The sequence below is a fragment of the Girardinichthys multiradiatus genome, chromosome 8 (genome assembly GCF_021462225.1).
Source record: "Girardinichthys multiradiatus isolate DD_20200921_A chromosome 8, DD_fGirMul_XY1, whole genome shotgun sequence".
NCBI classification, from domain to species: Eukaryota; Metazoa; Chordata; class Actinopteri; order Cyprinodontiformes; family Goodeidae; genus Girardinichthys; species Girardinichthys multiradiatus.
The window spans coordinates 26,032,864-26,046,606 of NC_061801.1; the positions used below are offsets into that span (position 1 = coordinate 26,032,864).

Sequence of the window (13,743 nt, forward strand, 5' to 3'; positions counted from 1 at the left end):
AATTTATCTGTTATAAATATGAATGGCCCTCAGGAATGGGTGAGTGCAGAGTTGTCTCTTTGTCCTTCCTCTTGCCAGGATATGGACCAGCGCCACCCTGTAAGGATGGGCAGGTATAATGGATGGAAGACCACTTGGCGACGCTCAAACCGTGTAGAGCTTTTGAACTTTAATTGATCATTTAAATGTGCTTATTTCCCTCCTGTAGAAACCATGTATAACACATTTTTCGTAAAGCCACCGGTTTCACCCACCAAGCGGAAGCGTTAGGCTCACCTGGAGAAAAAAAATAAATAAATCCTGTGGGCGCAGATTCCTAACGGCTTTCCCGACGCATACCAAACCTGGTAGGGAAGAACACATCACTCTTTTCATTGAAACGTATTATTTCCACGTCATTCTGAATATTTTTACTTTATTCAAGACAGAATTTGAAGAGTTTTTTTCTCAACATTTCCACTTTGTACTTGCAATCAAATTTCAACTTTATTCTCGATAAACGAAAATTCCATCATTATTATTTTTTTTCCAAATGACCCCGTTTACTTCTTTGCAGTGTTGAAGTTAAAACACTTGTCACTTATTTATGTATGGAATTAAAGTTATAGCATACAAAATGTAGTTATTTCAGGTAGTTTTCATCATTTCCTGTTTAGAACATCTCATAATCAATAACTGCTGTACTATTCTGTTTAATTTCTTCACAAACCTCATCCATTCTGTACTTCTTAACTAGAAAAGTAAATGCAGATCAGACTGGCAGCTTAAATAAAAAGGTGGTAATTATTTTTTTTACAGTGCAGTGACTGCATTTGTGTCTTAACTTCACACAATTTCCTCAGTGTTGAGTTTTTTAAGCCACATTTTCTATAACAATGAGACTGTTACAATTGTTTTTAAGAGCGGCATAAAGAACTATTGCTCACTACTTAGATTTTTGATGCTGTTTTAATTCATACATAAAAACAAATCTGAGCAGTGGAGGTAGACACAATCACAGGAAAAACTAGAAACCTAACTGAGACAGGACAAAACAAGACAGTGCGAGTAGCCGGACCAGGAAGAGCTGCGTGTAAATTCCTTCACAGGAGACACACATGACGGAGCGTTGCTCTATTTCAGTCAAAACTTAGATCTCATTCTAATAAATCTACCATGACTGCACTGTTTACACACAGTAACATGACATTGGATTTCTTTCTTAATTTAGAGAAGTCACTAACTTTAAGCTTAAGTAACAAATCCCACAATAACCATCAAAGTCTTTGGACTGATCTCTTCCCATCTTTTATGGTTCCTGCACTGAAATCCTCAAATCATTTAGTGAGTCCAGACTACTCGTTCCTCACTGCTGTATAGAGTCCAGGTTCTCCTTGAGTCTCCGGGTCATGCTAGGGACCAGATTAATGTGGTCGTCCACACAGCTGCTAACACAGCGGTCCATGAGTGATCGAATGGCCGGCTCCTTTGAGCCGGAATCGAAGAGATCCTTTGCCTTGTCGTTGCAGTGAATCGTGCATCTGGTCAGACGGTCCTGACGAAGACGAAACTGATTTTTCTTAACCAAGTTGAAAACACTTGAGATCACATAAACAAACAGAAGCAACAAAACTCAACACAGGAATACAGGTCATTCTCAAAATATTAGCATATTGTGATAAAGTTCATTATTTTCCATAATGTCATGATGAAAATTTAACATTCATATATTTTAGATTCATTGCACACTAACTGAAATATTTCAGGTCTTTTATTGTCTTAATACAGATGATTTTGGCATACAGCTCATGAAAACCCAAAATTCCTATCTCACAAAATTAGCATATTTCATCCGACCAATAAAAGAAAAGTGTTTTTTATACAAAAAACGTCAACCTTCAAATAATCATGTACAGTTATGCACTCAATACTTGGTCGGGAATCCTTTGGCAGAAATGACTGCTTCAATGCGGCGTGGCATGGAGGCAATCAGCCTGTGGCACTGCTGAGGTCTTATGGAGGCCCAGGATGCTTCGATAGCGGCCTTTAGCTCATCCAGAGTGTTGGGTCTTGAGTCTCTCAACGTTCTCTTCACAATATCCCACAGATTCTCCATGGGGTTCAGGTCAGGAGAGTTGGCAGGCCAATTGAGCACAGTGATACCATGGTCAGTAAACCATTTACCAGTGGTTTTGGCACTGTGAGCAGGTGCCAGGTCATGCTGAAAAATGAAATCTTCATCTCCATAAAGCTTTTCAGCAGATGGAAGCATGAAGTGCTCCAAAATCTCCTGATAGCTAGCTGCATTGACCCTGCCCTTGATAAAACATAGTGGACCAACACCAGCAGCTGACACGGCACCCCAGACCATCACTGACTGTGGGTACTTGACACTGGACTTCTGGCATTTTGGCATTTCCTTCTCCCCAGTCTTCCTCCAGACTCTGGAACCTTGATTTCTGAATGGCATGCAGAATTTTCTTTCATCCGAAAAAAGTACTTTGGACCACTGAGCAACAGTCCAGTGCTGCTTCTCTGTAGCCCAGGTCAGGCGCTTCTGCCGCTGTTTCTGGTTCAAAAGTGGCTGGACCTGGGGAATGCGGCACCTGTAGCCCATTTCCTGCACACGCCTGTGCACGGTGGCTCTGGATGTTTCTACTCCAGACTCAGTCTACTGCTTCCGCAGGTCCCCCAAGGTCTGGAATCGGCCCTTCTCCACAATCTTCCTCAGGGTCCGGTCACCTCTTCTCGTTGTGCAGCGTTTTCTGCCACACTTTTTCCTTCCCACAGACTTCCCACTGAGGTGCCTTGATACAGCACTCTGGGAACAGCCTATTGGTTCAGAAATTTCTTTCTGTGTCTTACCCTCTTGCTTGAGGGTGTCAATAGTGGCCTTCTGGACAGCAGTCAGGTTGGCAGTCTTACCCATGATTGGGGTTTTGAGTGATGAACCAGGCTGGGAGTTTTAAAGGCCTCAGGAATCTTTTGCAGGTGTTTAGAGTTAACTCGTTGATTCAGATGATTAGGTTCATAGCTCGTTTAGAGACCCTTTTAATGATATGCTAATTTTGTGAGATAGGAATTTTGGGTTTTCATGAGCTGTATGCCAAAATCATCCGTATTAAGACAATAAAAGACCTGAAATATTTCAGTTAGTGTGCAATGAATCTAAAATATATGAATGTTAAATTTTCATCAGTACATTATAGAAAATAATGAACTTCATCACAATATGCTAATATTTTGAGAAGGACCTGTATCTGCTATGCTCATCTTAAAAAGGCTGATCTTATTTAATATGTTTATAATCTTGAAAGAAATATTTGCTCTATATATTATTATTTATTTATATATTTTAGATTCCTTAAAGTAGCCGCCCTTTGCTGTGATGACAGAAATATTCATCTCTGGCCGTCTCTCAATAAGTTCTTTCAAGTCTCTTTAGAAAACCATTTCAGGCGACCACCTCAGGGAGGCTATATGGAATAATCTACAATATAAAAATGTTTAGAGTTACTTTACACATTTGTTAACTATTTAATTCCATGTGTATTCATTCATAGTTTTGTTGCCTTTGGTGAGAATCTACAATGTCTGAAAACAGTCAACAGCCATGAAAATTAAGAGGCCCATTAAGTGAGGAAGTATATCTAAAACCTTTGACCGGTAGTGAATACAGTAAATTTAATTTCTAAAAATTAAATATTACAATTGGTTATATTCTTTTCCCAGTAATACTTTATTCTTATAGATTATATTATAGATGATAAATATGTTCTCTAATTACATTTTGTATTGCAACAGGGATTTTCATTTTGGGACATTTAATAGTAAATTCTAACTAATTTTTGAGTGCCTGGAAATAAGAATTGCACAGTAGGTCAACTTGCAATATCAAATACATGCAAAAATCACAGTTGCAAAGACCTGCTTGGATGCAATATCTGGTAGGTTACTATATTTCAAAGGCCGAGCATTCATGCTCTTTGTGTCAATAATATATTTGGTCAGGATGGACCTTCCCTGCTGTGGAAGACTAAACCTGATATATTTACTGAGATGCTAAAGGAGTGTTGAGGACACTGCCACTCTCTTTGAGTGTCCTCAAGGAGTGTTGAGTGCCTAATGGGGGGGGGGGAGAAAGGTAAGTAAAATGTGGCCTTATCCCAACGGATACTATCTGAATGTTAAAAAAATCATATTGAGTTGAATGATTATCGAATATCATGCCTGTAACGGGACAAACCCCTACCACTGTCGCCACCATAGCCGTAATTATAAGTACCAAAGTGACCAGCACCTTGGATACAACACCAAAAATGTTTGAGTTAAAAACTGCACAGTTTGTGTACCTTAATTTAACCTAAATGTTTTGAATCAACACACGAGAAGCAGAAAAACCCATAACATCATCATCATCTGGACTTAAACATGTTGTGAAAAACCAAGGTATTTGTAGTGTATGTAAAAACTTCTGACATTGAGGAAATTAACTTGGAATTCTCTCTAATCTGACATTAAGCAAACAGGAAATGCTTAGATGAATCCTAACTAACCTAAAAAAGGAACAGTTTAGTCCAATTTAATATCAGACAGTTAGTAAAAAGGTTATGTGTATTTTTATACAGTGCGTGTAAATATCTGGGTTCAACTGTATTAGGATGTACTGCAGACCTGAGGTGTTTCTAAAAAGCTATGAGGCGACTTTAACAAGAAGGTGAATGTTGCTCCACATGCACTCTGTCACTGGTACAGACCCCTGAATTACTACTATAAGAATCCGTGATGTTTATCACCTTTGTCATTGCACATTTCACTGTACCTCTGTGGTTGGGGTGGAGGGCAATGTGCTGATGAGTGTTTGCAGAGCGCTCCTCACCTGAAACTTCTCCAGCTCTGAAGTGACCAGTCCCTGAGCCTGGGCCAAAGGAGTGTGACACCTCTCGATACACTGATGGACCTGGGTCATTGAGTCAGAGGGGCGATCACAGCAGTCTGCGCTGCATCTGAACATGCGTCCCTGTAGCACAAAACAACAGCGTATCAGGAGGATATACTGATGAACAAAGCACCATGTCAGTGTGAGAAAGAAGATCAATTACCTGCATCTTCCGGATGTGGTCCTTCTCCAGAGATTGGACCATTTCTTCGACCACTTTCTGCACGCGTGTCTGATGTGCCTCTGCCATCTCTGCGGGCTTCTCTGCTTCTTTAAACACTCTGAAAAAACACGCTTTTCATTCAATTCAGACAGGAAGTCCAACTGTGGCCTACAGGTTTCTTCACAATTTGGTCACAACTAAGGTCACCTCCATTCAAGCATGGTCCAAGATTAGAGATAGTTGGATCATTTCCGCCTTTCTTCCGTTACTTCGGAAGAGAATGACAACTTCCGCCGGGTACTTCTTCTGCTGCTATTACCGCCACCTTCTAGATTGGAGCATGGATCAGAGGCTTTTATATCAACAATATTTTCTTTAATTCCCGTTCTTTTCAAATAAATAAACATACAAACAAAAACTATGTCTCACTATGGTTGTTTTTTTTTTTCAGTAATTTCCTTATCCCTAAACCATTATTATTCTTATAATGATTTCCGACTAATTATTATCTCTCATGTTTAATTTATTTTCCGCCAGGTTACTTAAAGTTTTCAAAATAAACGCCAACACCCAATTGTACTGAAAAGTGTCATTATTAAAAACAAAATATGTAATTTATTGCTCAGTACTATCATTTAAAAATTGTAGGTCACGATTAAGGAGCTGAAACAATTCTTTTTTATAAACGCTTATTGAAAGGGCCTTCTTTTAGTGTCATAATATGCCTATCTTAATGGGAAACCAGCATAACAGGTATATATATATATATATATATATATATATATATATATATATTTATATTGTGTGTTGCTTTTTATATATATCATTATTATTACCGTTGTAGTTTATCAGTGGTCCTTCACGTCAAGGAGCATTTATTGTGAAGGTCAAGGCTAAGAGTACCCGGAAGTTGGTCTCACCCTGAGCGACGTTCACGGTTCCCTGTCGCGACTCAACCGCAAAACTGTTCTAGTTAGTTACTTAACTTTCTGCTTTTACATTAGTGTTTACTAGCAGTTAGCGTCTGTTTTTTCAGCTAGTTAACTCTTTAATGTTTAGTTTTACCTGTAACTCTGTGAAAGGCGTTTCTGAATCAATATTTACTGTGGTGACCTTTGAAATTCTATCGTTGAACATGACTTTTGAAAAATGTTGTTGTGCTTTTCTCTGCATAATTTTCCATGAAATACAGTTAAGCAGAGATCACAGTGCTTCACGTTGCTGTTTAATGTAGTATATCTGTATGTCCGGTGTGCGAACTTTGACCCTCAAAAGAAGATATTAATGGTTCCTGTTTCTTCTCCATGCACAGATGTTCTTGGGTGCAGAAGGCACAAGACGCCCACGATGAGTTTACACACGCTGTCTCTGCGAGTCGTGCTGTTCCTGGGGCTTTGGCACTCTGGGAGGAGAAGTTTGGCCTCAGCTCCTGAGCTGCAAGAGCAGCCCAATAAGATAGGCAAGTACCATGCAGCAGACATGAAGGAGTCACCTTGTAATTTAGTGGTACTTGTGATCATCCGTACTGATTTGAGGGGTAAAAGTGAATATTCAGGTCCATTTAGAAAGACAGGTTTGAGGCCCAGTGCACCATATTTGCAGGTTCTCTGAATGTGTTAAAAACTTTTTCTGAGCTCACAAGTTTTTAACACATTTTTCTTTAGACATTGTTTTTTCACGTGTCCCTTCCATTCCTTGTTGGACCATTTTTTTCTGAACTAGTTTACATTTAATTATTACATTTATTTACATAAACTATATGAAACATTCATTCATTTTCCACTGCTTCTTCCATAGTGGGTCACGGGGGAGCTGGTGCCTATCTCCAGCAGTCTATGGGCGAGAGGGGGGGTACACCCAGGACAGGTCGCCAGTCCATCGCAGGGCAACGCAACCATGCACACACTCATTCACATCTAAGGCCAATTTAGAGAGATCAGTTAACCTAACACTCATGTATTTGGTCTCCGGGCCGTGAGTCGAACCCAGGACCTTCTTGCTGCAAGGCAGCAGTGCCACCAACTGTGCCACTGTGTAAACGTAAATAAATATGCTTGGCATTTAGTAGAAATCCCTCTTAAATTGTGTAATTTGGGGTAAATGTTTATAAGTCTTTAGTTTGCTAAATGGGATTTTTATTTTTATGCCTCAACATGGGTTTTTTATAGCCTGTTATATTCAAAGTAGTGAGATGAAAAGTTACCTTTATTGATCTTAATATTTCTATTAATGCAAATGAGTAACAGGCGCCCCAGCGATGCCTCGACACAGTCAGAGGCTCCAGTGAAAAAGGACAAGGCTCTGAAAAAAAAATTTAAAAGCAGAAAAACCTCATGAAGACTCAGATGATGCTGATTTTTGATTATTTTAATATGGACCTTTTGCTCATTTCAAAACAGAAAGAGTCCAACTTTGCCTCACTGTGTTTTACTTTTCTGTCTCTGCTCCTTTTATAGCTGTAGTAGGAGCAGGCATCGGTGGAACAGCAGCAGCCTATTACTTGAGGGAGCAGTTTGGACCTGTTGTCAAGATCGATGTGTTTGAATCTGGGACGGTCGGAGGGCGACTGGCGACGGTAAAGTTGGGGGATTATGAGTACGAGACTGGAGGCTCTGTGATCCATCCTCTGAACCTACACATGAAAGAGTTCATTGAAAAATTAGGTAACCGCTACACAAGCATAGCTTATTTGACAGATTATCGACAGTCAGAGTAATAGCTAAACTTGCCATTTGATGCTTTCATGTCTACAGGTACTCCTCAGAGAAAAGAACTCCCTTCTAAAATGGCGATCTTTGATGGAAAAGAGCTTGTGTTTGAGGAAAGCGATTGGTTCATTGTTAACTTCTTCAGGATACTTTGGCGGTATGGATTCAGTTTCATTCGTATGCAGATGTGGGTGGAGAGTGTTCTGGACAAATTCATGAGGTGAGGATTCAAATTTCACAGACATCAGAAATGTTGCAGGTGTCCTAATGCTGCTGTAAATCCTGCTATTGACAGAATCTACCAGTATCAGCAGTACGGTTACTCGTTCTCCAGTGTGGACAAGCTCTTGCATGCCATGGGAGGCAACAGCTTCCTCACCCTGATGAATCAAACTCTGGAGGAGGCCATGTTGGGAGAAGGATTTTCACAGGTCTTCCTCAACGATATTGTTGCACCTGTTACACGTGTGAACTATGGCCAAAGCGTCCGCATCAATGGATTTGTAGGTATGTTTTCCAAAGTACAGGTGCTTTACAAAAGTATTCAAGCCGCATACATTTTATTTTTGACAAGCTCAAAACTTCAATGTGTTTTAGGTGTTAGATCAATACAAAGTAGTGCAGGTAGAAGGAAAACAATACATGGTTTTCAATTATATTTACAAATAAAAACCAATAAAGTTTGTTGTGCATTTGCTGCAGTTACGACTTCATGTCTAGGAATTGAAATTTTGTCCAACTTAAACTCAATCAGATTGAACAGGAAGTGTCTGAACAGTAATTTTTTAAGTCTTGCTTTAGAGTCCTGCTAATAACCTAATTATCTGAATCACCTTTTTTGACAGCAGAGAGATATTTAAATTTGCAAGACTGGAGTTTAGGACCCCTGATCTAAGCATTCTGTTGTAGACCTGGCTGTATGTTTAGGGTGTTTCCCGGTCTATAGTCATTCCCAGGCTCCAACAAGTTTTCTTCTAGGATTACCCTGTATCTACCCTCATGCATCTTTCCATCAGCCCTGTAAATTTTTCCTATCTCTAAAGAAAAGCATCCCCATAGCATGATGCTGCTACCACCCTGTTTGTCCTTTTGGGAAGTGTTTTTAAGGGTGATGAGTGGTTTTTAACTTTCCTCAATTGTGTTTGCACGTAGCTTTCCTGAGCTGTAGATCTCTGCACCATCTCCAGACTTAACATGGGAACATATTGTCATTTTAGGGGCTGTGTCGTTAGCTGGGGTGGATTCAGGTCTGTGGGCAGTGGATGGTGGCAATAAGAGAGTGTGCTCTGGGCTACTCTACCACAGTAAAAGTGATCTAATCCCTGCCAAAGTGACTTCCATTTCAGTGAAATCTCGACCGACAAAAAGAGGTATTATTCAAATTGTTCAATTTAGCACAAAACCAGACATTTTCTCTGCTAAATTTTATGTTTTACCCAAATTCCCTCTGCTCTTTGTTTTCAGGAAACACTGTCAGTTACTATGAGGTTAACTACGTCGGAGAATCTGGTTCTGCACACTCTCTGTATGACATCGTTGTCATAGCGACGCCACTTCATCAGGGAAAGTCTGACATCACGTTCTCAGGGTTCTCCCCTCCCATCCCAACTCATTACCCGGGTCTCTACCACCGGTTGGCGGCCACTTTGGTGCACGGCACTCTGAACGTGTCCTACCTGGGGACCACCAAGCCGGCCTCAGAGTTCACCGTGTCCGAGGTCCTCACCACGGACTCGAAGGGCTGCACCATCAACAGCCTGAGCTCTCTTGACCCCGTGCACATTCCTGACGGCTACAAGCGACCCTCCGCCAGCCATCCGAAAGTCTGGAAGGTGTTCTCCTCAGAATCACTGACCCAGGAGCAGCTGCAACAAATGTTCCTCTCCTACGACTCTGTGTCTGAGACCCTATGGCTTGCTTACCCCTCTTACCGTCCGCCACACCGGAAGACCCCTCCGTTCATCCTACACAACCGGCTGTACTACCTCAACCCTCTGGAGTGGGCAGCCAGCTGCATGGAGATGAGCGCCATCTCGGCCCGGAACGTGGCCCTGCTGGTTCATCACCGCTGGCACGAACAGGCCGGCAAGATCGACCAGGAGGACCTACACACACGACTGAGAGGAGAACTCTAAAACTTGAAAAATTTGATCAAAATCAGCAACCACAGCTTTGAATTCAACAAGATGAATAACATTAGTTTATTTAACAAAAAAAACAAACCACAATAGAAGCAACAGTTTATTTTTCTTATAAAATAAGAAAAATAGAAAAATAATTGTAACACTGTGAACCAAGCTGCACTGAAAGGTTGATCCAGAAGCTTCCCTGTTTCTCTATGAGTCTGTTGGGCTGTGTTGTACCTGTTGTAAACCTAATCCAACATGTCACATTGTCTTTATTACTCTTTAGCACTATTTTTCTCTGACTAGAAGCTTAATTTACTGGTCGGTTTACATGTCTTAACTTCCACGTCTCTCTACCTCTTAAGCAGAGTGCTGCGGGTATCGTTGGAAAGTTCAGGCAACAAGCACCAAAGGTTAGCCGTGTTTGCTTCCAATACCACTTAGTCCGAGACGGACAACAAAAATTCAGCTTTAGAAATGTAATTGTGCCTTACTATTAAATGTTTTATAAATTGTCCTTTGGTCTCTTTTTTAAAATTATGTCATAAAAGCTCAAACACGAAGACCAACTTGCTTTTTGTGCTTTATGTCTTTGTCTTTTAGATATCAAGGATAATTTCAAGTGTTTTCCACCAATGATTTATGTTCAGAACCAGTGTTGGTAAAAGATACTTGACTTGTACTCTACTTGCAGGTTCCTCTTTGGGTCACAAATTGTTGTTGAGAAATCTTAGGCACTTTCAGAAGTTTTTCTCTGTAGATTTTTCACAGTAAGTGTCACTTTAATTGGGTTTCCTTTTTACACATAGGTTTCTAAATAAATGTCAAGTTAAAGCATTTAAAGTGCCCACATGGCACTGCAGGTTTTAAAGTGTTTACAATCATAATAAATTAATGAGATCTCTTTTTCTTTGTGTTCCATGTTTTCTGGCTAAACTTTAAAACGTTAATCAGAATATATTTGACTGGAGACTTCGCTCTCTGATGGCCGATTAATTAGAACAATGTTAGTGCTGTTATCTAACACCATTGTTTTGAGATTTTTCTTTACACTTTTATAACATCGTTTTCAAGGGGGGAATCTGTCCTAATGAGTTTTAACATAGAAATATAAAAATTTTAAAAACATTTCCAAATTATTTAAGTGCGATACCAGATACATTAAAAATACAACTTTAAAATAATAAAATAAAAAGTTAAATTCAGATTTTATGCTGGGAACATACCTTTCCACACAAAAAACCTTTGTCTTTTGATGTTTATCTGTGTCTCTTTCTGGACTGGAGCCATTGACAGAGCTAACTCTGCCGATAACTGTGTAATCTGTTTTTTTCATGAAAGAAAGTTCCCCTGGGTTTGTCTCTTGCCTGAAAGGGGTCACTGAGCTATTGCTGCCATTACATCAGTAATTTATTTTTACTTCCCTTAGAAAGTACCCCTGCCTCAATGTTTTTGTTTGGCTTGCGACTGAGCTATTGCTACTATTTACTCGTAGTGTTTTTTCTTTTCTCATAGAAAGTACCCCTGGTTCAGTGCTTCTGTATGAAGCTTTGTCTGTTGTCTGGACAGAGCTGTTGACTAAACCTTTTAACTATGCAATCTTTGTCTTCCCCTACAAAGTACCGCTGGCTCAAGTTTATGTGATCTATTGTTTTCCAGTAGAAAGTACACCATCTACTCACATCCTGTTCCTGTCTTCTTTCTGTCTTCTCAACCCCCCGTGAGTTACAGCAGAGAGCGGCTCATACTCAGCCTGATTTCTGCCTGAGGGAGTGAAAAGGGAGTGTTTTCTTCTCACTGTAGCCACTTCCTTTCTCAGGAAATTCGTTTAGTGGAAAAGCTTGATTCAGTTCGCCAGCTGTTTGGTAACTTCTTACCAACTGGCATTTTATGATCAGCTGAGTTTTACAGTAGTGTATTGTAATTTGGATTAAACTGAACTATACAGTGTATACCTGTATCTAAATCTGATTAATGAACTGAATTTGGATTGAATTGAATTTGATGTACTTAAACATTAATTGGACCATTATTTGGATTACCTGTTTCAAAGTTCCTTTGAAAAGCATTATTTGTGAATTAATGGGACATAAATAAACTGAAATAAACAAAATGTTAAAATTAGATGTTTTGAGCAAAATAGGCCTGGAAAACTGACATAATACTTAAAAAAACCACTCAAACAGCAAAACTGTGGACGACAATATTTTTAAAAAATCCTTTACAATGTAAATTTCTCTTTGAAAAAGGATTTCTTCAAAGTGAGCAAAACTTCAGTTCAAGTTTCACTTTTATAGAAAAACTACAAATAGATCCAAAAACAGTTGATCTTTTTAGGGACTAGAAAACGTTGAAGCTGGACTTCAGCAAATTGTTCCCGTTTTTAAACAAAATCTTATTATTACAGGAACAACTCCAAAAATGATAATGTTGTGAAAAAAATAAAATATTTTTTAGCACTTATTTAAGTGAAGCTCATATGTAAATTCATGATGAAAAATATTTCAAACCTTTGTTTCTTGAAATTTGTATGAGACACTGATGTTTGAGCTTTCATTATCTGTAAGCCATAATCATCCAAATGATAAGAAATAAAGACTTGAATACTTCACTGTATTTGTAATTAATCCATATAATATATGAGCTCCATTTTTCTAAAATGAAAGACAAAAAATTTAGAATGTTTTTTATGATATTCCAATTTCTTGAGATTTACCTGTATTTATGGAAAGATCTGATGGTCCATAATCAAGATAGTCCCCCTTTTAGTTCATACTCTGTAATGGTTATCATGAGGTAGATTAGGATCTTAAATTTAGAAATATAATTTCTCACTTTTATTATGATGTTTTTAAATTACATTGAAGTTTCCTATTGCTTCTGAAAATAATCTGCACCTTTTATCCCGGTAATAACATCTTCATCTCTGATTACCAGTGGGATAAATTGAGGAATTGTTGCATTGACTAACGCTGTGACCCATCCTTTATGAGCCAAGTGTGCTCTGTGAAGTCACCATTTCCATTCGAAAAAGCAAACAAACATTGTTTTCAGCTCTGATACATGGAGTTCCTTTTTTTCCTTCTCATCAGACTTCCCAAATAAAGACCCATGTGACCCTAGGAGCCAACAATGGGTCGCTTTGACAAACGGAATAAGGATACGTCTGTTTGGTGATGCACCACCAAGCTGTCTTCTCAGGTGGGGAGGGACAATGGTACCAGAACCGGCCTGTCAATGCAAAACATGTGATGCGGCTGAAGATTTTTATAAGGGGCCCAAACAAGACAGTCCAGACATCCTGAACAAACCAGACCAGCAGCCAAGATGAGATTTCTGGTGCCGCTATTTGTTGTCCTTGCTGTGGCAGCGTTTCACTCTGGTAAGAGTCAGAAATCTTGGAAAAAAACATTTAAAGATATGTTTCAGTTCTTAATAACTGAGAAATGTGTAATCTCTTTTAAAAAGTCAAAGTAAAATCAAAGGTTTAAACCAACTGAAGCTTTTCTGGAATTAGCTAACTAGATTTTTTGTGAGATGCACCAATCTGGCTGATTCCGATTTCCGATTGTTCTAATGGTCTGAACTTCTCAATTCAGATTTTCTTTAAAGATTATATCACATAAATGTGACATTTATGTGCTGCAGGTTCTTTAATGAAGATAGTTAAAATCCAATAGGGAGTCAAGGAATTACAACATTACGCAGGTTTAAGCATTAAATCATAAATCCTTAAGCTTTGTTGGAAAAAAAACTGCTTCCTGCTGCTGAAAATTTTTTTGGCTTATGCGTTTAACAAACATAAATTAGTAGTAGTTCTTAGTTTTG

General features: G+C 39.1%; 2 protein-coding genes across 2 annotated transcripts; one reads left to right on the forward strand and one right to left on the reverse strand.

The window, feature by feature from the left end:
- Positions 1-929: 929 nt before the first annotated feature.
- On the reverse strand, positions 930-5,417 carry fam136a (family with sequence similarity 136 member A). Its single transcript, XM_047372356.1, has 4 exons — positions 5,289-5,417; positions 5,082-5,199; positions 4,859-4,999; positions 930-1,534 (listed from the first exon to the last, which is right to left on the reverse strand). The coding sequence occupies exons 1-4, from the start codon at positions 5,300-5,302 to the stop codon at positions 1,346-1,348; spliced, it is 462 nt and encodes a 153-aa protein (XP_047228312.1). The 5' UTR covers positions 5,303-5,417; the 3' UTR covers positions 930-1,345.
- A 532-nt stretch (positions 5,418-5,949) lies between these two features.
- pcyox1 (prenylcysteine oxidase 1) lies at positions 5,950-10,821 on the forward strand. Its single transcript, XM_047372353.1, has 7 exons — positions 5,950-6,053; positions 6,394-6,540; positions 7,538-7,744; positions 7,835-8,009; positions 8,085-8,296; positions 9,007-9,159; positions 9,254-10,821. Exons 2-7 carry the CDS (start codon positions 6,429-6,431, stop codon positions 9,922-9,924), a joined length of 1,530 nt encoding a protein of 509 aa, XP_047228309.1. The 5' UTR covers positions 5,950-6,053; positions 6,394-6,428; the 3' UTR covers positions 9,925-10,821.
- Positions 10,822-13,743: the final 2,922 nt, after the last annotated feature.

Bases quoted from the DNA above. Each gene is read 5' to 3' on its own strand.
- fam136a (XM_047372356.1), bottom strand. The intron at 5,000-5,081 runs GTAATTGATCTT...TTTGTGCTACAG, and splicing joins ACCACATCCGGAAGATGCAG to GGACGCATGTTCAGATGCAG. The intron at 1,535-4,858 runs GTGAGGAGCGCT...CGTCTTCGTCAG, and splicing joins CAGAGCTGGAGAAGTTTCAG to GACCGTCTGACCAGATGCAC.
- pcyox1 (XM_047372353.1), top strand. From the start codon at position 6,429: ATGAGTTTACACACGCTGTCTCTGCGAGTCGTGCTGTTCCTGGGGCTT. The intron at 6,541-7,537 runs GCAAGTACCATG...CTCCTTTTATAG, and splicing joins AGAGCAGCCCAATAAGATAG to CTGTAGTAGGAGCAGGCATC. The intron at 8,010-8,084 runs GTGAGGATTCAA...TGCTATTGACAG, and splicing joins GTTCTGGACAAATTCATGAG to AATCTACCAGTATCAGCAGT.